This window comes from Coptis chinensis, chromosome 7 (assembly GCF_015680905.1).
Source record: "Coptis chinensis isolate HL-2020 chromosome 7, ASM1568090v1, whole genome shotgun sequence".
NCBI classification, from domain to species: domain Eukaryota; kingdom Viridiplantae; phylum Streptophyta; class Magnoliopsida; order Ranunculales; family Ranunculaceae; genus Coptis; species Coptis chinensis.
This window is the reverse complement of record NC_141462.1, coordinates 2801824-2828410: the sequence shown is the minus strand read 5'-3', so window position 1 is coordinate 2828410 and position 26587 is coordinate 2801824. Positions and strand designations below refer to the sequence as shown.

The 26587-nt window shown below is 35.1% G+C and overlaps 3 protein-coding genes across 6 annotated transcripts; 2 read left to right on the top strand and 1 right to left on the bottom strand.

The window, feature by feature from the left end:
- Positions 1-1852: 1852 nt before the first annotated feature.
- SMT1 (sterol methyltransferase 1) lies at positions 1853-7485 on the bottom strand. Of its 3 annotated transcripts, none has more exons than XM_086570288.1 (15): positions 7243-7428; positions 7046-7148; positions 6365-6431; positions 4964-5037; positions 4781-4865; positions 4652-4707; positions 3809-3863; positions 3565-3612; positions 3264-3347; positions 3037-3153; positions 2864-2947; positions 2634-2759; positions 2415-2512; positions 2161-2234; positions 1853-2076 (listed from the first exon to the last, which is right to left on the bottom strand). In XM_086570288.1, exons 2-14 carry the CDS (start codon positions 7126-7128, stop codon positions 2162-2164), a joined length of 1050 nt encoding a protein of 349 aa, XP_086426414.1. In that variant the 5' UTR covers positions 7129-7148; positions 7243-7428; the 3' UTR covers positions 1853-2076; position 2161. The 3 variants fall into 3 exon arrangements, with proteins under 3 accessions (XP_086426414.1, XP_086426413.1, XP_086426412.1); XM_086570287.1 differs by having other exon boundaries at positions 1853-2084; positions 7243-7396; XM_086570286.1 differs by having other exon boundaries at positions 1853-2234; positions 7360-7485.
- A 3324-nt stretch (positions 7486-10809) lies between these two features.
- Positions 10810-16758, top strand: LOC147485202 (uncharacterized). Its single transcript, XM_086573358.1, has 12 exons — positions 10810-11174; positions 11271-11338; positions 11425-11508; positions 11628-11921; positions 12517-12656; positions 13147-13234; positions 13473-13655; positions 14038-14199; positions 14871-15064; positions 15308-15458; positions 15691-15856; positions 16237-16758. The coding sequence occupies exons 1-12, from the start codon at positions 10844-10846 to the stop codon at positions 16311-16313; spliced, it is 1938 nt and encodes a 645-aa protein (XP_086429484.1). The 5' UTR covers positions 10810-10843; the 3' UTR covers positions 16314-16758.
- A 3644-nt stretch (positions 16759-20402) lies between these two features.
- LOC147485201 (uncharacterized) lies at positions 20403-26366 on the top strand. 2 transcript variants are annotated; one of them, XM_086573339.1, is made up of 5 exons: positions 20403-20652; positions 22452-22513; positions 23393-24369; positions 24471-24611; positions 25843-26366. In XM_086573339.1, the coding sequence occupies exons 3-5, from the start codon at positions 24337-24339 to the stop codon at positions 26197-26199; spliced, it is 531 nt and encodes a 176-aa protein (XP_086429465.1). In that variant the 5' UTR covers positions 20403-20652; positions 22452-22513; positions 23393-24336; the 3' UTR covers positions 26200-26366. The 2 variants fall into 2 exon arrangements, with proteins under 2 accessions (XP_086429465.1, XP_086429466.1); XM_086573340.1 differs by lacking the exons at positions 23393-24369; positions 24471-24611 and having other exon boundaries at positions 20538-20652.
- The last annotated feature ends 221 nt before the right edge of the window (positions 26367-26587 follow it).

Below are 26587 nucleotides of genomic sequence, written 5' to 3'. Positions count from 1 at the left end.
AAAGCTTAATTCAGATTTTTAAGGGGTATTGTATAAAACGTTGTATAAAAAGTGTTGTAAAGAGAACAATATTATATATATTGTGAAGAAAAAACTTATTTATCTTGTATTTGTTTTTCTTTTTATTTTGTGATTTAAATGACATGTGGTAGAGGAGCAAAAAATTTGCCTTCCATGTCAACAAGTCAGTAGAATGGGCTAAAAATCTTGTCTCCCTAGAATTAGGTACTCCCTATGGGCACAACCCATTTTGTGTTGGGCGGACCCAAAAAAAAAATTTACAAATTTGATATTGACAAAAAAATGAACGTGGAGATAGGGTCTTGGACAACTTGCTTTGACCCAATTCTCTTCCACGAGGTCGTGTCCCAATAAATAATACTTCCTCCTTGTTCTGTGTTAAATTTGAGATTGTCAATCAATGTGCACCTTAAACAATAGAGATAAAGGGAATCAGTATAGAAAACTAAAGCGTACCTCGCATTGCAGTACGTGATATAAAGAATTTGAGTATTATCTTTGGTTTGAGACAGAAAAAAATAAAAATAAATAAATAAATAAAAATTAACAGAAACCAAACATCTCATCCTAGATATGAATAAAAAGTAAAACTTCAGTCATAAATATAAAAATTGAGGGGAATACAAAGGAAGAGAACTTTGGTGTAATGTTAACCAAAATTTACTTTGAGGATAATTGTCCTTCTTATATTATTATCAAAAAAGTACTTAATAAATCTAAGTTAGTGAATGGTAGGGCGCAAAAGGGAGTGAAAGTTTACACATTAGTGGTGATACCGAAAAAATTAACAGAGCAAGCACAAAGAACGAATTCTAATACAATTGTAGATCACAATGCTAGAAGAGGAGGTTATACCCGAAATTCTTTGCCTGATGCAAGAATTAGCCGAGAGTTTCGTGTCGTGACAGACAACAAACTCAATCAAAATACTCATATGGAAAAAAGCCAAGCGAAAGTCCTAAACTCAACCTCTCACGAAGGTTGGAGACGAAAGAGACTAGTACGAAGGGTGGTAACTGGTTAGAACCGGTTTATCGGTTTTTGCTGAATTGGGTGGGGGTGTACGGATCAAGTGTAGTGCCCAACATAAGTACAGACCCCCAAATTGGGCCGGGGTATACCCAACACAAAATGGGTCCGTCAATATCAGGACTCCTAGAATTATTGATATTCTAATCAAATATGTTTTGCCTCGATCAAGTAATAAGTGATTCACTCAATCAAACTCAAAAGCACCTACCAATTAATAAGTGACTGACACTTCATTAGCTAGTTCCCCAACCGGGATTAGATTATTTCCCGCCAACTCATGCAATCCAACCTGCGCCTGTTTCAACCGTTACGAAAACTCATGAAATCTTTCTTTTGTGAGGGAAGAAATCAGTTTGACTGATTGTGTTTCAGAGTCAATTGTGGTGGAGTTGACGATGATGCCCTTCATGTAGTGGATTTATTTTAGTTAGAATAAGGATGTTTTGGTAATTGACGCTTAAATATTAGTCTTTGAATGACATTTATTTGCTGATCTGGAGACTGGAATGACATTTATACTTGAAATGGTGTTGGAGACTGGAGAACGCGTATTAAACGTTCAAAACAAAACAAAACCAAAAAACACAATAGTAGTCCTTGCTTGTACAGACTATAATTTGGATGATTGAAACTTGAAAGGTTGGCGAAGGATAAAAATTCTTAATTATATTGGATTTAAGATTTTGGCAGAAACTCGTCTTAAATCCTTTGATCTCAAAGTTGTTCTTATGAGAGCTCGAAAAGAGAAATGTTTGAGAAATAAGCTGAAGGACCTACACCCGTTGAGGAGAGATCAAAATACAAGGACAAGCACTATTATATAATCTCGGAATAACATATACTGGAAAATCAAATGACAAGCCTTCAAAGTTTGGAACCGCATAAACAAAGAGAACAAGTCTTTAAGGATATCCTAGTAGTTAAGATATTACATGACGGAAATCAATCACATGCACTCTGACATAAAAACTGATTGTACTTCTCGCATAGTAGATGAAGATATTAATCCTTACTGAAATTTAACTGCAAAACTAGCAAGGTTTGGTAATGAATCAGCTCAAGACCTTGAGGGAGCCAAGCATATACTGTGATAGGGAAGGTAAAAACCTTATGAAGCTTCTGATGTGCCAGAAAGAGGCTTCCGAGCCAAGAAGAAATACATTGGAGTGAAAATTTCTTTCCTGCAACAAATTATGCAAATGCGTGAGATTACAATATTATAATCTTCATAATTATCTGGCAAGAAAGCATTCAGTTTACTTCAATTACTGTCATTTTCTTGCATTGTGTGCGTGCAATCACCTGACAATGTGATGGTTTAGGAACAGAAGGAACACATATGAATGGAATGGAATTATTACCTTCCACCACTCACAAGCGATTCTGCAGCTTTTTCAAGAAAAGATTGAACTCTTTGGCTTCCTTTTGGAGCTAGACCAACAAATTCCAAGGCCTTGACCTACAGAACAAAATAAAGGCATTTGTAAAGAAATGTAATATCTGTCTTTCAACACCACTATCGACAAAGAGTCCTTGAACTTTGGTATACAACATTATGGCTACAGTGTAGAAGTTGTTACCATGTTTGTAGTTATGAAACGCCCCACAGTTGTTAAGCGGAAACTACTGAATGATAAACGACTTGTATCCAACGGTAAATACCAAGGGAGGGGTGATTCCTCAGCAAGGTCCTTCTCCCATATAACCTATTCCAGCAAAGAAAACCAATTTCTTAGGTAAACTCTTGAGCTCATTTCAAATCCAGATTATATAATGACCGAGAAACTCTGAAATAACAAAGGATGTTTACATCAAAACCCGCAAGCTTCAAAGCTTCAAGGCATTGTTTTGTCAACCTTATGTCAGGGAGGCCATCACCAAGCTCAATTTCTGCCTTTGTGCAAGATATAAATTGTGTTAGACTCACAAGCAAGGAAGACTAGGAGAAAATTGCAGGTGCAACTATGCTTCTCAAATAGAAACCTTTATTCTCTGGTGCTCTTGGTTGTTGGGGTCGAAAGAATCAGTCATGCACCACTCGTATGCAGCAAAGCACTGTCCAGGCTTTAACACCCTGTAAATCTCTTTGTAGCATCCAAGCTGTCAGAAGACAACATTGTATGTCGAGTTCAAAACCAAAAAATGAGATTAAAGAAACAATAAGGATCACATAAAAATGATGACAAAATAAAATCTTCAGAAGCACATACTGCATCTGGTGCATGGCAGGTTGCTTCTATTGCATACACTGCATCAAAAGTGTTCTCTTCAAATGGCATTTTCATGAAATCAGCCTGTACCATTACAAAGCAAAAATTATAAGGGCATTATTCATTGAACTACACATTTTTAACTACAGAAATCGATAGACGAAGGAAATAAGTATTGTTAAAGAGGGAAAAAGTAATCAAACAAGAAAACAAAGAGGAAGAAACAAAGAAAACATGGAGAAACAAAGAAGGTTTATCAAAATATTAAGGTAGACGTGTTTAGCATGGATAAAAAACTAGCCTTTACAAATTTGCACGTTTTGTCGACTCCCGCAACGCGGTTCAGCTCCTATCAAGCAAACAGTCATAGAAAGTGATATTAAAAACAAAGATTGTTCAACTTGAAGCTAGTCAAAAGAAACTTGATAAAAATTTATATTCCAAAACTGCACACTGAAAACCATGTGAGGTGAGAATTACCACACAAGTCCGTTAGTATAGCAGTGTACTCACTACTCAGTATGTTTGACAGAGACGGTACATACCTTGCCTCTAGATATCTGGTATTCATTGTTGTTTAACCCTGTGACGGATGTTGAGCTGCATATAAGTCACCAAATAATAACTCAGTCTTCTCTACATGTTGATTGTTATACCAGAGCATATGTACCAAAATGTTCTAAATCAGAAAAAAAATAAAAATGAATAAATAAATAAATACTAATTGTAATAATTCAAAATTCACTAAAAACTACTAAATAAGATTTGAATCCAGGTTACTATTGTATCACATACTGCAGACATGCCTTTTTCGACTGGTGCAGATTTATTTAAATTAAAAAAATAAGTTCAAATAGTGGACAAGTAGTCAAGTTGAGAGAAGATAGAGTCATCAACAGATAAAACAAGTTATTTCCCTGTTTCCAAGCCAGTCAATCTGATATTAACTCTCAATACATGTTACCCCACATATACACAAGGTGCCCAGATAATACAACCCTAAACTCCTCAAAAGCCCTCGTCCATATGCCATTTGAAATGAAGTAGGAAAAATATGTCATGGTCACGAGTCTTAAGCCTATGAGCCTATCAAAGCCAAGGCTAATTATGTCTACCACTCTGCCAGAAAAATATGTCCTGCTGATAAACATGATTTACCGACTACCAGATTACATCCATAGTCATTATAAGCTACATAGTAGCACTCATTCTAATGATTCATCAATTAAAACTATCAGATTTAGCTTAATGCATGGTTCACTGCCTTTACAAAGATAATAGAAAACAACTGTGTCCTGTGGGAGGAAACAAAACGTAATTCATAGGAACAAAATGGTTCTAGAATTTTTTGGTATAGAAATATGCAACTCTTCATGGTATATGTTTACCTAAATCTCGCGATTTCTCTGAGTGGCCCACCAATTCCACATCCCACGTCCAACACCTATTTGGAAGATGTAAACATGTTTAACAAGAGAAAACTATTGTGTTACTGCAATCTGCATAAGGGAGCAAACCTTCTGTCCAGGTTTCAAGCATAGTTGTAAAGCAAGATAGTGCTCATGTCGCTTGATACTTTCCCGAAGCGACTCACCATTCCATCTGGATATATCATTTATACGCATCATCGATTCATAAGAAGCAGAAGAAGAAGAAGACATCATAAGATACATATATAGTAAGAAAGGTTCAGTATAAACCTGTTTGCAAAATGGAAAGACTCTCCCCAGCCAAATTCATAGAAGCTGGTTGAAAGGTCATAGTATTTGTTAACCTGAAAATCGATGGTAAGATATTCCATAGTGAATGATAAAATAAATAAAAATAGTTAGGATGAATGTATTGGTCGTGAGAAGAAAAAAAATACAATGAGATAATATAACTATTATTAGTTAACTCAGAGTTTTATCTAAAGACGACAATATTTCTCGCTACTGTATACAAACACATTCACCGACCTTCATTCTTCAATAAAGATAATGATTTTCAAAAATTTAATAGTTATTCTCATCCTCCCAAGGTTCCAGACAGAGCTTTTCCAGTCTTAACATCTCCATACTCTTGATGTTATTGTTTTATTCATCTAATCCATTTCATGATAAACAAGGATTCTTTTGATGGCATAGATCATATGATTTATGCCAATTTCACTATTGAAACATATGCTTCAAAGTTTCCTAAAAATGTAAAATCCAATACAATGAGCATAAACACCCTATGGAGAAACTTCTTTCCAATTACTTTGGTATAGTCACTACGTATTACATGGAGAATAATTCATCAAATACTAAAAGAATATTCTAGTAGATGAGATGTCATATTGTCACTTGGGACAAGTGCTAAATGAGTTTCAGAACAACATTAATAGGCCAACAAATCATAACTGTGTTGACTCAGGTTCAGTGACACATTAGGAAACGCACGAATTCAACAGGCACCAAAACAAATTCTTTGAAGCATCAAATAAGTAACAATACAAGGAATATTGACTTTCAGTTACACTAACATGCAAATTTTTGTCAATTTTTGTTATTTACAAACTCTGTGTTTCTAGTATATATACCCTCAAAACCTTATATCATATGTACCAACTACATTGGTGATACATAAAGGAATGTACATATTTAAAACCAATTTCCATCCTAGAACCACTGAAGTCCCTCTAAGACTAGCAAAGTCGGTAAAACCTTTGGGTGATGATACCAGAGGTCTGGGACTCGAAGTCTCGAACCCCGCTAGCATCAAAGAGTTACTGATCTCATTTAAAACAAGCTTACCCAAAAAAAAAAAAAGTCCCTCTAAGACCTAAGCAACATGATTAAAAAAATGTTTCTTCACCAAATTAGTAAACATACAACTAGTTATACTTTGAAAAGGCACTAATGAATACATAAAGGAAAAGTTGTGTCGATTGTTGAGACTTGAAAGACTCATTGCAGGAGGAAAAAAATCAGCAACCACGAGACTGAAAGAAAATAGGAGGCAGATTTCATACAATCCTAAAAAAGTAAAAGCAGGCTTACTTTCATAATAAGCATGAACTTAAATAAAAACATTGGTTATAAAAACAGTCGAACAGACCAAAAAGAATTTATTCTTACCATGTCAGTGTAGTTAGCTTTTCTGTCCTCTTCTTCCCCACCGTAAGAAACATGATACTTCTCGTACCTAGATGAATGCACCCAAAATTGCATAATACACAATTAGGATATTAAATGAATCTCAAATGAGCTCATGCAGCCATACAAAACTATTGATCAGAGCAAAAATTCATGCCAACAAACAACCCCACTACATTCTTAGCATAGTTTAAAATCTTGTTTTATTTTTATTTTTTTTAAATCCAGCAAGATGTCCTCCCATTTCAACCACTTGGAACACAACACTTATTAAAGGTTCAAATCAATTTCCATGATGTCCTCTTTATTCGTCAGTGGTGGAAAGGTATATTCCAATTTGTGAATAAAAGTTTTGGTAAACACCATCTCAATCTTCCCAATGGATTTAACCAAAATGTACCACAATTTCTACTCATCCAAACAGAACAATAACTTAAAATTAAACTGTTATAAGTAGTGACAGAAAACGAATCAATTGCGGATTCAATGGGACAGTGGCATTGATGCCAAAATTCTAATGTCTACTTCTTATACAGATTAGATCTAATTTTCTAACAAATAAAGAATCATTTTTTAATTAACATGAACAGTACTTCAAAGCGAAAAAGCATGCATTGCTGAAATAAAAACATAAAAAACAATAAAAATGAAGAAGATGTATACGTGTCGACAGCTGAAAGAACTTCTTTCTTATTAATCTGTCCACCAACACCAGTTGCCAGATCAAAAGCTCCACCTTTCGACATTTTTCCAAACAATCAAAGATCTGTAAAACATTCATACCCTTCATTAGTTCATTCGTAAATAACATGCATGCATTGTAGAACTGAGAAACAAGGAAACAAGTAGAGATATATTACATGGAGAATAATGAAGATTAGGAAATTGTAAGAAGCAAGAGGTTTAAGGAAAGGGATATAAAAGTGTGAAACGGAAACTAAAAAGAAACAGAGACAGAGCAGACCAAGTGTACTCACTGATCCAACCACGTGTATGAGAATCTTTCTGTGTTCCGAAAATGTCGCACACGCACACCACACTTCTTCGAAGTACAAGTTCAAAACGTGCTATGACGCAAGCTATATATATATTGGCCTGGGTACGAGCATAGTACAAAATATCAGGATATGGATATTTATCGATACTCAATTTCTAGATATGTATCGTGGATATATCCCTCTCTTTGGGGATATTTGACATTGTTTCATGCAAATATCGTGGATATATCTAGAATATCGACAAATATCATAGATATTGTGGATATTTTCGATATATCATGATACATTATTTATATTTATTTGAAATATAATGGTAAATATTAAATAAAATTATTATATATACAAAATATCGTAAAAAATATCGCAAAAATATCGCAAAATATCCTCAAATATCACAAATATAGCAAACATCGTCAAAATATCACCGATATTCGCAATGATATATATCTACGAACATATCATTGATATTTATATATCTTTTCTCGAATCTGGATAGATATCCCCAAATATCGTGATATATCGGGATATTTTTCTTATATTACGAGAATATTTTCATAGGAATAAAGGGGTCGAGACTAGATGTGATACAACGGTTTGAAAATCATATATAATATATATATATATATATATATATATATATATATATAAATTTGTTTTTGATTTTCAGACTGTTGGATCACATAACTAATCGAATCTCGTCTTATGAAGATATCTTCGGGTAGACAAACTCTATATATATATAGTGCACCTAAAAATATTCTGCTTGAGGATGCGTGTTATATATGAGGGAGTATGATTTTGTTTTTACTTGTTGGTGTAGATGAATTGGAGTTGTGCGGGAGAATATTGGAGGAATGATACAATGGACATCACTATCACCCGTTCACTTGGACGACCCTACTGAGTAGGAGTGACATTCAGGAGGGCTCCACATGAGGTAAAGTCCATTGGATATTTGGATATGCATCAGCTGGACTGGAGTTTGCAGACCAATACAAAATGGTTTGCTGTGTATAAAGTAAGTATTACAATAATACAATGTACACCCAATGAGGAGTTCCCCAATGAGAACTCGAGTATGACCGCTGTCTCATTAAGAATTAATTATTGGCACTTTCGTTTTCCACTACTACGTCTACCACTACGACTGTAGCTGGCGTTGCCAACGTCATCAATGATCAACTCAAGTCTTTCATCTCTTGATCCCTTTACCACTCTCAATTTCCTAATTTTTTCCAAATGTGCACCTTTCCAATAGGGATGTAAAGTTTATTTCTATTATGTAACCTTGTTTTTATGTTTGGTTCCTATTTTTTGGGCCACATCTGTAGACCGTATGCTACTAAGTGGTTGGCCCAACCAGTGGAGGAGCCAGAGGGAGCTAGGATACACCAACTTTTTATAAAACAAAATATAGTTGGCTCTTCTTATATTTCGAAACCTAAACTGCATGTATTGGTTGGTAATTTTGTAAATAAGTGAGAAACATAATTGAAATGACGAAAAAGCCACGAAAAAAATGATAAAACTAATAAAATTAACAAAATATTATCTCCTCTCCACCCACCTAACTCCTATTTTCCTTCAAAGCCACCTAAGTTCGACGAAATTTGAATTGTTCTTATGAGAAGAAGATCAACAGATCAAGATCAATTAACCAAGTTCATCAATGAACTAATTTTTTTTTATTTGTTATTTTTTAACTTTTTTTTTATTAAATTAACTTAATTTTCATAAATAGATTAGATGGAGTTTCCCTTAACTTTTGCCACAAATAATTTTCTGGTGAAGTTTGCCACCTTGTAAATTCCAATACATGGGGTGGAATTTCGAATGAAATTTTGATTTTTGTGATGGTCGAAATTCCAACAATTTTGAAATCCCAAACTATGGTCCATCACAGCTTATCACATAATTATATCTGGACCTCAGCCAGGTCGCTCATATTAAGACCTCAGCCAAATCGCTTATATCGAGACCTCAGTAAGGTCTCACAACGCTCAAAGAATGAAAGACAGACGTTACAACAATTCTGTATTAGCAGTCATGCACTCATTTATCCTCCATTTAAACTTATTCAAGTCTCACATTAAAAGGGATTGACCAAAGGTCATGTGCTATAAATTACAATAGAAGGACCAAAAGAGAGGAGAGAGAGTTCGATGCTCACACTCTCTCCACCACCAATTAATTACTCAATTTCAATATGAACTACGTCTAACTTGATGTCAGTTCACCAGAGAACTGAATATGTAGACAGTTCGATCATTTGAACTCAGTCATAACATTACCAATCTCATCTACCCCTATCCTCATAGGTTGATCAGGTTAAACACAAAATTAACTTTTAAAGTATTGTTATGGTAAATTTGTCATATTTATGTTTGTATGTTCCTCCATCATAAGCCATTTGCCATTGTCGAGCTGCCTACGTATCGAGTTCTTTAGTGAACTTGAATCAAGTCAGATGTAGTTTAAGCTTTTTATTAGTTGATTGGATGGGAGATGAAGATAGATGATCGAGAAGATGGAGAATTGGCCTCATTTGAGAATAGATAAGACACCTATTTTTATAGGCGTAAATCTCCTTTTTGCGTTGTCTTGATGATTGCTTTTACTCATTCTGTTACGAAGTAATGATCCCTCATTAATGACGATGTTGACTAGTTTGTAGCGGTTACATTTCCCATATCTCTTGGACGAACTGACCTTAGGTCGTATGCACGACCTGCTTGTAGTTTGGACCCATATTCGGCGTAGTTCTCTGCAACAGTCTGATTAAGAAAAAAGTCAAAAAACATTGAAATGCATTTTGGCTATCCCCATTGAACGTGTACTAGTTCTCTTGCAAGTCACGTTTCAAAGTTCCTTCAATAATTATTGCGAGTGATAAATCTAGTGGTCTGACTGCACTTTGTTGTAGTTAATATGGGATTCATCAACCAAAACAAGCCAATGAAATATAAATGAATCAGAAATACATATTTCCAGCCTTGCTCTTGAAAAATTCTAAATCAATCAGTTTCTGTTGGAAGCGTCGAAGAAGGCTCTAAATACCACTCGTTCTCTCCACGTGTGAGAAAGAATGCTTCTGCATAAGTGCATAGACAATTGTAGGGAGAAAAATCGAGAAAAAAAACAAAAAAAAGAGTCGAGAGACTAGACAATTAGATGCATTTATAAATGAAAATTCAATCAATTAACAAAACAAACAAACAATACAATGAACTAAACTATGCAATCAATTCTAGTTGAGTGAAAGTTTTTGGGGCTAGGGGGTGGGGGCCTAGAATGTTACTTTACCAAATGTTTAGAACTCTCATAAGGCTAATTGAGCAATTTAGTCTTCTACAAACCCAATACTAAAAAGTCCAATACTCCGAAAGCCCAACCCAATTAACACCTTCCCTTAAAAGAAGATAAACTATACCGCCAACGAAGTGAAGTAGTGAACACTGAAACAATGTCAGCTAGCCTTCATCCTTTTTCTTTCACTTCAAATCTTCCCTCCAAAAAATTTACCCCACCAATCCTCTTCCTAAATCCATCTCTCTCTTTCAACTCTTTCAACTTCTCTGCATCAAACTTGAAAGTCTGCAAAACCCGCTTTAATTTCATTTGCAATTCATTGTCTCCTGCAGACGATGAATTCGTGAGTGAAGAAGAAGATGAAGATGATGATGAACGTACAGATGACGAGGAACTCGAGTCACTTGATACAGAACAACTTGAAGAAGAAGCAAGAAAAGTTGCTAGAGAGTATTCTATCTCTTTGTCACGTGAATTGGCTATAGGTACAATTTCTTTAACCATCTTTTATTTTCTGCTTCAATATATTAAGAATCGTAGTAAAAAGAGTTTACTACTCTTGTATGTGTATTTGTTTGCAGAAGATACAGATGATGGAAAAGAAACTAGACGAAAGCAAAGGAAGCGAACTAGTTCGAGTATTAGTTCTGTAAGCATTTATTTCAATTTTCACTAGTATGTGACACCTAGGATCATTTGTTAACTAACTTCCCGTGTTCGTGTTCATATACGCAGGTTCCTGACCGTCTTCTACCTAAGGTTACTATTGTTGGAAGGCCGAATGTTGGTAAATCGGCATTGTTTAATCGTCTTGTTGGGGTATATCCTACCGTCTTTCATTTTCAGATTTTTTTTTTTTTTTTTTTTTTATAATTGTAGACAAGTTAGGGTAATTTGGATTCGGGTAGTTGAATATTCTTCTATTGATTTTTTTGTAGGGGAACAATGCTATAGTGGTGGATGAACCTGGTGTCACAAGGGATCGCTTATATGGAAGATCTTTTTGGGGAAATCATGAATTCATGGTTGTAGATACTGGAGGGGTTCTGACTGTTTCAAAATCACAAGCTAATATCATGGAAGATTTGGCTATAACAACAACCATCGGTATGGAAGGAATTTCACTTGCCTCCAGGGAGGCAGCTGTTGCTAGGATGCCTTCCATGATTGAGAGACAGGCGACTGCTGCTGTAGAAGAAGCTTCTGCAATTATATTCCTTGTGGATGGCCAGGTATTGTGAGATAATGTTTAGAGTTTATGTGTGTCTCAATTCTCGGTTTTAGAACACGTCCCATGCATTTGAAGACATCATAAAGACAGAAAGTCTTTTAGTTATCTTATGAACTTCCAAACACGTGATCATATGTTTGCATTATTGCACTGATTCGTATATCTATCTTGTATGGTTTTCACTTACGCAATGCATAGACACCTATATATTACTTCCATAAGTAGAAATTCTACATCCTACATTTGGTTAAGAAGCTCTTGCTGATATAATACTTTAGAGCTGCTTATACATTAGAGAATTTAGGTGTTTCTTCAATGAATGATAAGCACTAGAAGTATTTTATTCATGTATTTAAATAGCGCTGATTATTCTTTGAAAATTTTATAGGTTTGGATAGCTGACACCTCCAACTTTCAACTGGTTTTACATGTCATTGATCTTTGTGTTTACCCAAATCTTCATAATTTCCAGTGAAACACAGTGTCCTTCTTCTTTTCCACTTTTTCGTTGCCTAGTGTCATTTTCTTTTTTCGTCACGATGGACATGGGAATACCATTTTTTAGTACGAATATGAGATAAGAGAATACTGAACAGGCAGGTCTAACCGCAGCAGATGTGGAAATAGCAGACTGGCTGCGTAAGAATTTTTCAGATAAGGATATCATACTTGCTGTGAACAAGTGTGAGTCTCCACGCAAGGGAATCATACAAGCTTCAGAGTTTTGGTCCTTAGGGTGAGCTATATCTTCTTTTGTCTGGTTGGCTACTTTGATATAATTCTAACCATATAAATTGCAGTACACCAAAAAGTCATGATGTTTATAGTGTTCTTTTAGTGTATATGTAGTAGTCTACGGGTGCTTCCTGTATCAATCTGAACATGCTTTAGGATTAGTAATTAGTTCAATAATTTTTTTGTTGTTGTTGGTAAGGTGATGTCTTTATGAGCTTAATTCCCTTGGAATAACTCGAATACTTGTCTTTCTCTTTCTCTCATTCATTTGATTTAAATATATATTTGTCATTCGTTAGCTAACCTTGATCTACTCTTCATTGCATCTATGTATTTATTCTTTTTCGTGGATTTTATCTTCCATCTATTTTGTTTTCTCAGTATATAAAACGCCAGTATATAGAGGTTCTTTACTTTCTGCCATCCCAAATACTTTCTTTATTTTTGGATCTGTTAATCATGTTACATGTACTTTTTGGTTAATCAATTAGGTTTTCTCCACTTCCAATTTCTGCTTTGTCCGGCACTGGAACTGGGGAGCTTCTTGATCTTGTCTGTTCCCATCTAAAAACAGTTGAGGTACTGTTCTACCACGTAATTAGTAATTTTCAATTGTTGATAAGGAATTCATCATATACATTTTCATTAATTCTGTCACCACCCACCCCACCTATAACTAGAGGGCACACATAACCTTTTTATGAAGTAAACTACATGTCCCCCCTCCTCGAGCCCAGTCTCCCAAGGCTTGACCAGTAGACCACTTCTTGGTTTTGCTCATAAATCTTTTTGATATGCCCATATATGTTAATTGCAGGACATGGGGGATCAAACTGAACAGGAAAATTATATTCCTGCAATTGCTATAGTTGGCCGGCCAAATGTTGGTAAAAGTAGCATTTTGAATGCATTAGTTGGAGAGGACAGGACAATTGTTAGCCCTATCAGTGGTACTACTCGAGATGCAATTGATACAGAATTTACTGGGCCAGATGGTCAGGTATGCTTCTTATATATAAGATACTGTTCACCCAAATGTTAATTGTTTAGAATTTTGCCTTCCTTTCTGCATCCTCTGTTTTCATGAATTTATGTGCTTACATGTACTGTATAAGGTGGGAACCTTATTTTTTTTGTGTAAAAGCATCTCATTTCCCCTCCCCCTAATTTCCTGAAGTTAAAGCATCTGTTATCAAAGCGAGATCCTTGGTAACCTTCCGAGCATAGTTGAAATCCTTTACTTATTTATTATTATTTTTTTCTTAAAAAGTTAAAGCATCTGCAGGAGCAAACTCATTGACAACGATAGACTATAGTTGAAACATTTTTTTCTTTCGTGCTTCAACTTTTCTGGTGGATGTTCATAGTAATCTGTTTTGCAGAAGTTCAAGCTTATTGACACAGCTGGGATTAGAAGAAGGGCAGTGGTAGTTTCCTCTGGTAGCACGACAGAGGCATTATCAGTGAACCGGGCACTTCGGGCTATTCGTCGTGCGGATGTCGTTGCTCTTGTTATTGAGGCTCTGGCTTGTATAACAGAGCAGGTACTTGTCCCTGAACTTTGACTTTTCTGATTGCATGCGGATCTGATAATGTCAATTGTTGGAATGGGTATTATAAATTTCTCCACAGGAGGGCATGCAGAGTGCAGAGATTGACCATATCCTAGTGCATTGGCATGTCATTGATGAATTGGTCTATAAATACATGTCGTTCTATGTTAAAGAAAACTTGTGTTAGATGAAATGTTGTAATCCATGAATTCCGGGATAGGATGCTGTCACTTGGAAACAGTATGTACATCAATGAGCCTGGAAGAAATGATATCCTAGGAAAAACAACCGTGATTTGCACCATTCTTGGTGAGGGATCAAATGTTCGTAAATGATATGCAAGCTTGTTGATGGGGTGCTAGAATCCTGTATCTTTAAAAGCATAGATATAACATTATTGAGTACACAAAGATGGGTTTTGGCATAATCTGCAGTTATGCATGCTGAGTATCAGATCTACTCTGTCAAAATTGTGTGTGGGTCCGTCTTCTAGACTTGCTTAGGCTCTAGGTTACTTGGCTCATCCCTTATGCCTCGAGTTATAGGTGCCTGCCTGAATATATTAATTATAAGAGTATAAGACCACTAATCTGTGCCATTGCTTCTACTTGCACGAATTAACTGGTTGTTGGTCTCATTACTAACATTTCTGTATTCTCTAGGATTACAAGATTGCAGAAAGAATCGAGAGAGAAGGGAAAGGTTGTGTGATCGTTGTTAACAAATGGGATACCATACCAAATAAAAATTTGCAGACAGCGAGCTATTATGAAGAGGATGTCAGGGAGAAGCTTCGGAGTCTTAATTGGGCGCCAATAGTTTATTCCACTGCAATGGTTGGCCACAGTGTTGAAAAGTATGTGCTTTCTTAGCTGTGTATGTTTCTTGTTGAGCTTTAATTTCAAGTTCTTTTTGTCATTGACTGTGATTAAGATCACTACGAACCATGTCATGAAAAGATATATGCTGTTTGTCCATTTGCTTATTATATGTTTTGTTGTCTTTCCTGGTGTTCGTTTTGAGAGTGTTATTCAACCATCATTCTCTCTTGTTTTCATTCAATGTACTTTAGCTTACATATCCTTATTTTACTTACCAGGGTCATTGTTGCTGCTAGTATTGTGGAGAAAGAAAGGTCGAGAAGGCTAAGTACGGCTATTTTGAATCAGGTAGTACGGGAAGCATTAGCTTTCAAATCACCTCCAAGGACCAGAGGTGGAAAAAGAGGACGTCTTTATTATTGCACACAGGTATGTACAATTGCAGCACTGAAATATTCTGAATCATTTTTTTATAGTGATGTGTCATTTCATGTTCCTGCTATGTTCTCTGTTTAAAATCAAGGTTGAGAAACAGCTGTTATAAACCTTGATTAGCTGAGCTATAAGTAATTTACTGGCTAATTTTTGACGTTGTATAAGCAGCATGTCTTTTGGAAGTTTGGAAATAAGCTTAAGAGGGCTTTTCTATCTTATTGTGCAGGCTGCGATACGTCCACCAACGTTTGTTTTCTTTGTTAATGATCCAAAACTTTTCTCTGATACATACCGCCGTTACATGGAAAAGCAGCTACGTACAGATGTTGGGTTTGCTGGTACACCAATCCGACTTTTATGGCGTAGCAGAAGAAAAACAGAAAAGGAAGAAGGTCAGTGATCTATAACTTATTTGATAGAAAGCTTTTGTATCAAATTTCAGTGCCAGAATTACCAATACTCTTTTGTATTAGGACAGGTAAAATGGTTAGGTAGTTTTTGTTGATTGTATTTCTAGTGTGACTGTGAGGCCTGCAAAGTGCATGCAGTTTCTTGAGCTGAACTGTTTGTATGGGTTTCATTTATAAATAGAGCTGCCACAGTCAATTTTGACCTTGTGGCATGTAGCTGTACCTGATTTGTCTAGGTGGATAGATCTAAAGCCAGCACGTTTTTATAACGTAAACTTGCATACTGCACCTAGCTATTGCAAGTCTGGTTTGTGGGAATGGATGTACTGGTAGTAAGAGACTAAGAACCTTACTTTTTTCAGGAAGGGCTAAAGTGATAAAGACAACCACTCCAAAGCGGTCAGAAAGAAAAGCAGCGGTAGCATCCATTGTGGCATGACCTTCTTATCATCCTTTAATTGAAGATATTATTTTACTCATGGCAAGAGATCTGTTGGTCAGACAAGTTTCGTAACTTGGTCAACTACACATACTGATTGAAATTCAATCAAGAAGGAAATGATTGAATTATTAACTAACACGAGTTACACGGATCACTGTCTGGTCTGGTCAAGATATAGGAATACAATAGAAAAAGGTTTTGCTGAGCAGTGATATAATTGAATTCCAAATTTTCTGCTGTTTAGCTGTTTGTTATACGAAGAAAGGGAAGATTGGAATAAATCACAACATATATTGATCCAGCTGATAGAATTCAGGTAGTCATGTATGTATTTTTAGTTAAGCTTGTATGCATTTTGATTGGACCTAAAATGGATCAAAATGTGATTCTGGATCCTATCAGTTCAAACGCTCATAGGATACACTGATACATATTCCAGGAATTGTCTAAATGCTGTCTGAAACACTTAGATAGCATTGCCAGAACTGAGCCACAGACCGGCGCTAAAGGTGTGAAGTCTATGAATCAACATTCAGTCGGTGTATGAAAATCAAGCATATTACTATATAGACATGGTGGAAGCGCTAGTCAGAAGTTCTCAACTCCGGTCGACTTAAAACTGACAAAAGATGAGTCCACTGAACTCCGTGTTTTTCTCTTTCCAGGTTTCTAGTTCGGACTTCAAGATCAAGAAACTTTGGGTATATATCCGGTGTTTAAAACTTAGAAGTGTTGAAGTACGTAGGATCATAGGATTGGGCTTTGTTCAATCGAAGCGAAACAGATTTACACTCTTCACCTCTGGGCTGTGGTCCAAAGATCCAGTTCATAAGTGTATTCCTTTATGCAAACGTAATTTTGCATTATATTTTGATTTTTTGACAATGTATTTTCAGAGCAAAAGGTATTTACATAGCTTTTATATATTTCCCAAATGGGCAGAAGTATTTTAGCATAATCTTTTACTCTTAAAAAAGAGATAAAATGGTACATAGCTTTTATATATTTCCCAAATGGGCAGAAGTATTTTAGCATAATCTTTTACTCTTAAAAAAGAGATAAAATGGTAAGAAACTGAGAAGGAGATTAAATAAATAAATAAATCGGCAGAGATTTCATCCATCAAACTAACAATGCCATAGGCGATTTTGTGGCGGAGTTATTCTTAGTTGTCAGGGCATGGGATAGAATCTCTACCCGAATATATAATATGTTTATTTTTTCAATAATTAAAGATGATTTTCTAATATGTTGTTACAGTTAATGCATTTTTAAATTTATTCCATCTATATTTTCCTATGCAAATATGGTTCTCTACTCTTTAGGTACAATAATTATTTCGATATATCCATTTATGTTAATAACAATTATTTCTTAACTATTTATGCTAATGACAAATATACAATTATATATACATAGAAAAAAAATAACAATAATTTATCTCTTCCAAATTTGTGTAGACCGTGAGCAAAACTAGAAATATCATTATGCCATTTGATTGTGTTAAGAGCCAGCAGATATTCTCTTACATAATAATTTAAAACGGCACATAGAGATATTTCTCCTTTACTATTTTTCTTATTTTTCCCTTTTTTTCATTAATACCCAATATTTAAAACGGCACATAGAGAAATTTACTTGTATTGAATACATCACCTAATTATTTTTATGAGACGACACTTATTCTTCGGAGAAGAAGAAGTTAAAGGGTTGAGAACTACGGCACTTATTATTATCTTTAATAATAATGTAATGTTTCCATGTGCTACTTTGTGTTTTTGACCCTTTATCACAACCGTTGCATTTCACAAATTAAACTGAATAGTTATGAATTATTTTATGTCTTTATTCCACTTTTAATTGGCATTTTCACACATTAATATATGTGCTTTAAAAGTCTACTCAAATATTGGATTCGCATGTTGGGGCCTCAATGTCATCTAAGGCTGACCAAATGTATCTTTGGATAAATGGGCGAACCAATCTGATGGTGGTGGACACTACATACCCGAGACAGTTTGACAATTTTGCAATTTCTGGCACGATGCAAAGGGTAATGGATTTGTTTGGAGATCTCAGGAATGACGCTCGGTTCAATGGTGCGTTGTATACATACATAGATGAGCGAGGCAACACCCAGGTTTTGACTCAAATTTTGCGTTCTTGGGTGAAGACGTACGTGTGATGTGTGACATTTTGCGTACTTTGTTCATATGTAGACCATACTCCATAGAACAGAGGTTTTCTGTTTTGAGAGATCAAAAGTGAACTTGAGAATCAAGTCACCAGACCGAGAAAAAATCTAAGAAGTCAGCCCGTTTGATGAGTTAAAAAAAAAATGTTTCAAAACGATTCCGAGCGTACATCTATTCCCAAACAAACACAAATCCCTGTGAAATCTCGGCCACCCTTTGTCTTCCCATACTGAAAGATTAATTCCGCATTCCCATAAATATATGGTAAATTATGGACATATTTATTACTTATATATGAATTATTAGAATATGAAAATTTGTGCCTCTTAGAAAGATTGTACAATAGGGAATCAATAACCACAAAATATGTTATCATGATCCATTAAAAACATAACTGGTTGTAAGAAGCGTAGTTTATTATTATGGTAAAACCCATTGTCATATAGAGGTTTTTCATATGAAATTATATCAAAATCTCAACTAACATTTCACAATGGTTATATATCATGTCATAACAAACTTCAATGCGAAATCTTTATTAAAAGTCACTCTCATATGGAAACATTTATTATCTTTGCGAGACTATCAAGCTTTGATGTTACTCCTTCATTAACGAGATTGAGAACCCTAAGCCTAATCGAAATCAATAAAATTAAAATACCCAAAGGGGGAAACTTTGAAATTGATGCAATGTTGCTGATTCATACATAAATAAGATAAATGCGAAATGGAAACAACATCTATGTCAAGTTTAACTTTATAATCCACAATAATCCAACAATGGTGACTTATGAATTAAGAAAGAAATAATTTATAGCTATTGACAATAATCCAATATTAATTAATAAGTTCTACACATTAGCCGTGCCATTGATCAGCATCAGCAGTCATCTAGGCGTACAACAAATTCAAATCAAGCTCTCATACTCCAATTGAATAATGGTTGAACAATGGAAAAATGATGATTAAAGTTGTTTGGCTCCCTGAAATTAAGACCGGCCATAAAATATTATATAAAATATATGGTAATATTATATATAATTTATTTATTATTGTATAAAATATTATATAAAATTATAAACTAATAATATAAAATTATAATAACAAAATAATAATAATAAATGACAAATATATATATTTATAATCGTTTTTATAGTGGTAAAATGAATTATTCAAAACAAATAAAATTTTAATTAATATTAATTTTTGGATCGGATAATTATCTGATATCCGATTCGGATAAAAAAAAATAATATCCATTGGATTCGGATTCAGAAATCGATATAAATTTTCGGATTCGGATACATGATATTTGAATCCGAACCTATCCGTTTGCACCTTTACATCAAACTAACAATGCCAGGCGATTTTGTGGCAGAGTTATTCTTAGTTGTCAGGGCATATGATAGAATCTCTACCCGAATATATAATATGTTTATTTTTTCAATAATTAAAGATGATTTTCTAATATGTTGTTACAGTTAATGCATTTTTAAATTTATTCCATCTATATTTTCCTATGCAAATATGGTTCTCTACTCTTTAGGTACAATAATTATTTCGATATATCCATTTATGTTAATAACAATTATTTCTTAACCATTTATGCTAATGACAAATATACAATTATATATACATAGAAAAAAAATAACAATAATTTATCTCTTCCAAATTTGTGTAGACCGTGAGCAAAACTAGAAATATCATTATGCCATTTGATTGTGTTAAGAGCCAGCAGATATTCTCTTACATAATTACATTAAACTTTTTTGGTTTGTATTTGTATAACAGTTATGGAAAAAAACACGAGTCAAAGAATGTGTGGAAGTGTCAAACTCGGGGTTTAAAATTGGCGCCATGGGAATATACACGTGGCATTCATTTCAAGGATTCGGAAAGATTTAGGCTGTCGACGTACAAGCAATCAAGGGGTCCCACAAACAAACCTCACTATCAGACGTACTGCACACGTGACCCGGACCAGTTGACTTCAGGTTGTTTCCAACATGCACGTGTTGTTTCATCAGAAGAGCTAAATAAGAACATTTGTTTCCGGGCCCAGCTCATCCTTTCCTCTCCTTGTATAAATAACTGTTGTTCTGTTTTCAGTTGTTCTGCTTACTTTTGCAAGAAACACAAAGGTAAGAACACTTGCTCAACTGTGTAGTTTCTAGGTCAACTAAAGAAAAATCCCATCTGATTTTCTCGATGTTTTGATGCATGTAGGACTGATTTGTTTCTTGCTATCTGTATATATGTTAGAACATATAGCTAGCTTTGTACTCGTTTCTGTTAACATAAATGTATGGTTATGTTTTAGCTTCAGTACCAACTTGATCTAAATCTTGTGTTTCCACAATGCATGTTGTTTTGATTCATTAGAAATGGAAAGCAGATGAGTTTAAACTTGGTTTATCCATGCATTGGACTTTGTAGATGAACTTTTATGGTTTTTTTGAGTTAAATTTCATGAAACTTGTTTTATGATATGGTTTTGGGGATTATATTGATGTGCTGTTTATCTTACATTGCTTTTGAACTAATTGACTATGCTGATCAGTATGCTGATGTTGTCTTAGTATTTATTTATCTATTTATTTGAACACGAAATTTACGGAGACTAAACTGACAGTACGTAGATCAACAACATTTCTTGAACTACATTTAATTTATACTTGATTTGATCGCTTTATATGGTATTTGAATGTTTGTAGTATTACGTGTAGCCGTTATTTGTATGGGAATTCAACTGTAGTAATTTTAGATTCGACTCGGTAGTTATTTAGATTCGGAATATTTTTGTATGGATTTGATCTTCAGAGTATATAGAGATTATCCACAAAGAATCAGCCTATTCTGAAATTTATTACCCTACCCAAGGGATGGTGGATATGAAAGACCTACATGTCTTTGATTTGCAAAGGATCTGATGCGACTAGATTTCAGAACAGACGGTTCTTTTGTGGATAACATATTAAGATATAAATGGTAGGAGATATTTTGTTAAAAATAATTATGTCAGCGCTCTTTGCAATTTCTAGGTGCGTCAAATGATCATATGTGACTAACCAATTCAAGTCAAATTTACATGACTAGCTTTCTAGACCCTAAACCTGTTAGTTAATGAGGTTTCTTAGTTCCATTTGTTTTTGAGTTTCAAAGGAGGAGAAGAAGAAAAATGAAAAAATAAACTACATACCCCCTCCCCTAGCCTCATATGTGAATGTGCCTTAGTCGTTACTCAAGTTTAAGTAAGCCCCATATGTTAATACTTAATAGATATCTGCATTGCGTATAAAGATTAGTGTTCCATCAGATTTGGTAACCATAGTTTGCCAGGTATGCCAAGTATGCTCTAATAATGGGCTTAACAACAGATGTGAGCCATATGACGTCTCGGCGGACACAATAAATAGCAACAATTACACACCCTTCTTTAAATATGGTACACCTTACAAATTATTCCAGTTGGAGCAGATCAACACTACAACTAAGGAGGGGCTATAATATGCATACCCACGTAGAGATGATCTTAGGTGAACTAAATCAAAGCTTAGTAATTTTTTCTGTTTGGTAAAATTGAAGCTTAGTATTAACTAACCATTATGTTAACAGTTTACTAAGCTCACCCCCATCCCCCTTCCTCCATCATCAGTATTCCTCATAAGAAGAAAATGATACGGCGTAAAATATACAGTAGCAGTACATATCCATACCTATGTAGTAAATTTAGGAAATAAAGAGTCATACATGTTATGGCTGATGTTATGCTAGAATTGTCGTTATATTGCAAATGGATATATGCCTACTCATTTTAGTTACGTTGATGTTAATAAGGCTTGATGTGGCTGCATTTTCTTATTGTAGTTAATGGGATGTTTACTTTTCTCACCTATGCCGAAACATTTCTCATACTTGTGGTATATATTTTTATTTGCAGTACGTAATAGATTAACTAAGGCGGGAGGGTGATGAACAATGGAGAAGCAGTCTGGAAAGAAGGTAAATATATTATAACAAATCCTAAACTAAGAGTGATTTTTCAAAAACATCTAGACTACTACTGGCGGACATTATTAGAGATTTGCTTTTGTACTGTCGACGTTGAAGTTAACTTGACCTAGTAGTACCTTTATTCTATGTTTAAATGAAACCTGAATACCTGATCAGTTAAGATATGCATTTACACTGGTTGCATGAGTTGAGTTGCATTGTGTTTTGTTGTGTGCTCTGCATTGTGTTTTGTTGTGGTCTTACTGTTATTTTGATAATTTTCACCGAATTACATTTTTAAATTATTTTATTTTCAAAATACTTTAGTTTATGTGTTTTAGTAATTCACCTTATTGTAATCAAGTCAAGCCTGACAAAAAAGGCTTTCAAGTTATGCCATTCCCAGATTCAATATTATCCCGAATGATGAAAATCTGTAGCTACCAAATAAGTTAAAAGTTTCCTACAACCCTAGCTTGACAAGCTATCAGTTGTATTGCCAACTTTTTGGCCCGCTTTGAGTTCAAGTCATTAGGAAATGAACTTGTCCCCAGGTTCCAAGTATACGAATACATACAAGAGAGCATCTCTCTCTCTCTCTCTCTCTCTCCCCCCAACACACACAGACACACACATGGAAAAGCTTTTATGAAGTTTCAACAAAATTAAAGGTCTAGGATATTGGTTGGTGTGGCTGGAAATGTTATTTGTATGAGGTGAAATTTTGCGACGATTATTTCTATAATGAGGTGATTTTCCTTTTGTTCTTTAGAAAGATAATCCTCTGACTCATTTGCATGAAGCCATACATGCACTTGTCATAGATTTGCTTAACCCGTGGATCAATGATACACACTCTCATTCTTGATTCCCGTCCGTAATTACCAGGTTCTTCTCAGTACACGAGATGGGATAAGTCGCTTGCCAGATGAAATTATTATCATGATCTTGTCGTTGATAACACTAAGAGAAGCAGCAAGGACTAGCATTCTTTCACACAGATGGAGGTATCTATGGAAAGGTTCCATGAGTTTTAGGTCCAGTCTCCATCTTGACGCTGACAACGTTATGGAAACCGATTATTCTGACCAAAGGTTTAGAAAGTGCTCTCGTATAACTATTGCAGAAAAAAAGTTATTAAGAAACGAAAGACTCAAATTTGTTAGTCGCGTTGACCAGATATTAGGGCTTTCCCATTGTTCTACAGTGAACTCATTTAGGATTCGTTTCTACTTGAATTTCGATTTTACTAGGGAGATAGATAGATGGCTTCAAACTGCCATTGTTAAGAGAGCTGCAAAGGTTGATGTTGACTTGTCTGAATTTTCTTATTTGAGATATTTGTATCCAACTTTGGATGAACTTTATCGTGTTCCTGAATGGGTTTTTGTTCAAGAAACGGTTCCTTTTCTTAAGTACCTGTCTTTATGTTATTGCATCTGTGATACTCCACGGAATTTAAGTGGATTCAAGTCTCTAAAAGAACTCGACTGGTAGCTGTTTGGATATTTGATGAAAATATTGGACACATCTTGTCCAGTTGTTCATGTCTGGAACGTCTGAGCTTGATAAACTGCTGGAAACTGGATGAGTTGAAAATAGCTGGAGAACCGCTTGCTTTAAAGCACTTAGTTATTGCTGAGTGTTTCTCTTTAGGAATTGTAGAAATTGATGCCGTCAATCTCACCACATTTGAATACTATGGCATCCCGGTAGGATTTTCCTTTCAGAATGTACCCCAGCTGGTAAATGTAGTAATCTTCACTATCTGCAAGAATATAGTAGCTGGTCTCACTTATGCTCTAGGCACACTATCAACAGATATTCCTCAAATGAAGTCCTTGTTACTGCATTGCCATATTGAGGTATGTGGAAGAATATTTTACTGTGGTTCTGTACATTGTTTATAGTACTTGGCTTCCATTTCCAGTAAAGAACTTACTTTTCTGCGCCGCCTAATTTTCAGAGAAATATGATACCAAAACGGTTGCGTACATTTGGTAATCTGAAGCAGTTGGTGTTGATCACGTCCCGCATAAAAGGAAGTCTTTTTGGATTCTTTACTTTTCTAGAGAGCGCTCCATACTTGCATACGTTTGAGATTCATGTGAGTTCTTATTAAAGAAATTACAGTCAATTTCCTGAACATTATATCTAGTCATTCTAATAATTAAGTTGCAAATGAACAAAATTCGACATGGATATATGACGCAATGAATTTTTCTGAAATTATAGATGTAAGAAGTACTGGGAATTTTCATAGTGTGGACTCTTATGTCAACTCCATTCTGGAATAGATTTTCCTTGCATATAGCTACTTCCTATGTATTGAGCAAGAGACAGAATCGTAGTTGCATCGCACTTGTGAAATTATCATGTGCGGCATGAATTTCAAAGTTCATTTTCGATTATATTTATAGTCTTGGAAACCTCTTGCCAAAGTTTCAAATGAAAAACGTCAGATTAATTAGGGTAAGTACCTACAATCTACACATAAGAACAAGAGATCTTCCTCATTACTCTGCATCTCATTTGTTATTTACTTTTGAGTTTTTATATGCATTTAAAGGTCATCGACACCAAAAGTCGTCCTGATAGAGTTTAGTCGAGTATTAATTATATTATTCATGGAATCATTGCGTCAGTAAGTGGATGACAGTTCAGAACTATTGGTGAAGAACATGTTTGGCTTATGCTTTTTTAAGAAAGGTAATAAATGTAGTTCGTAGTATCCAGTTGAATAAGTGGATAAGGGATTTATGATTTATCGGGAGGGATAGCTGAAAACGTGGCTGGAGGAAAGAGAAACGCACACCAAGAGGGATAGGACAAGGGAAAATCTGGCGAGGGAGAATGAAAAACAATCCATCCTCTCCCCACTAACCTGAAATTCGTTCAGTGGAGGATTTCTTGCAATACGCCATGAAATATTTGCGGAGATCAATTATCCATGTGTGTCATCCTTTGAGGTGGAAGAGCAAGTTACTTACTTCTCTGGATGTCTTACACTCAGGGTGTTGAGAGCGGGTGCCAATTTCATCAAGCATCCTGAGAAATAGCCTAGTGTGTCTCTTATGGCTTCAACCAAGTACTGAAGTATGTGATCATGTAATTCCCTGATGAGTAGTCCAAAAGGTCCCAGTTCAGTTTCTATGCAGAACGGCTCACCTTCTGCTATCTATAATGAAGTTTCTAACATGTTTGCATAGCTTTTATGCTATTGTTAGTGATAATATCTCGGTCACGAAAGTTAACTGAGATGAACTTTTGCATTTCTGGATGCATTTTAGTCCTCCTTTTTGACATTGTTTGATGAATCTCCTTTTTCTTTGCTGCAGTTAACATTTGAGATGCCTGGCAACAAAGTCATAAAAGTCAGAAAGCCTAGTGGATGCAGGCCCCATCTTTGCCTCAAGGAGCTTGTTTTCAGTGGCTTGGCGGGGAGTGAAGTTGAACTCGAATTTGCAAAGCAGTTGGTTATTATTGCCGAGGCTATCGAGACTGTGAAGATTTATTATGTCGAGAGAACTTATAAATATGATACTGGTGTCCAAGCGCGAGAGAGCCTCAGTTTCAATCAAGGTTTAATTGATGCTGCTACGAACAATGCGGCTAGAAGAAGGGCAGCAGAGTCTGTAGGTAAGCACATTGAAAAAGTTTTGCCCGTAGGTGCCAAATTAGTAATAACGAAGTAATTGCTATCGTTCTTTTAGCAGGGTGGAGTAGTCCTTGCTGTTTTGAAAAACTGTATTTGAATGCTTAATAAATTTGTATTGTTAAACTATTGACATGGAATTGGGTCACATGTGACGTTCATTCTTTCATAATAATGGGATCTTAAGCTAGAGCTTAATTTAGTGGATGTGTTAATTTTTAATTGATGCAGCTCTTACTTACGAAGGAGATTTAGATAGAAAACATCCCTGGGATGTAATATTATTTTGAAATGGACAGGCTCTACAAATTCTTAATCTGGACACATACCAAGTGTATGCCATGGTGACAACGGAACTGATTGTTTTCGATTCTTCCCACTGTATGTGTGCTTCTCTTTCTTCTTTCCCACTCTCTGTGTGAAACTAG

Bases quoted from the DNA above. Each gene is read 5' to 3' on its own strand.
- LOC147485202 (XM_086573358.1), top strand. From the start codon at position 10,844: ATGTCAGCTAGCCTTCATCCTTTTTCTTTCACTTCAAATCTTCCCTCC. The intron at 11,339-11,424 runs GTAAGCATTTAT...TCATATACGCAG, and splicing joins CTAGTTCGAGTATTAGTTCT to GTTCCTGACCGTCTTCTACC. The intron at 15,459-15,690 runs GTATGTACAATT...CTTATTGTGCAG, and splicing joins GTCTTTATTATTGCACACAG to GCTGCGATACGTCCACCAAC.
- SMT1 (XM_086570286.1), bottom strand. From the start codon at position 7,128: ATGTCGAAAGGTGGAGCTTTTGATCTGGCAACTGGTGTTGGTGGACAG. The intron at 2,948-3,036 runs GTTTCTATTTGA...TCTTGCACAAAG, and splicing joins AAGAGCACCAGAGAATAAAG to GCAGAAATTGAGCTTGGTGA. The intron at 2,760-2,863 runs GTAAACATCCTT...TTGCTGGAATAG, and splicing joins TGAAGCTTGCGGGTTTTGAT to GTTATATGGGAGAAGGACCT.
- LOC147485201 (XM_086573339.1), top strand. From the start codon at position 24,337: ATGAAGTCCTTGTTACTGCATTGCCATATTGAG. The intron at 24,370-24,470 runs GTATGTGGAAGA...CCTAATTTTCAG, and splicing joins TACTGCATTGCCATATTGAG to AGAAATATGATACCAAAACG. The intron at 24,612-25,842 runs GTGAGTTCTTAT...TCTTTGCTGCAG, and splicing joins TGCATACGTTTGAGATTCAT to TTAACATTTGAGATGCCTGG.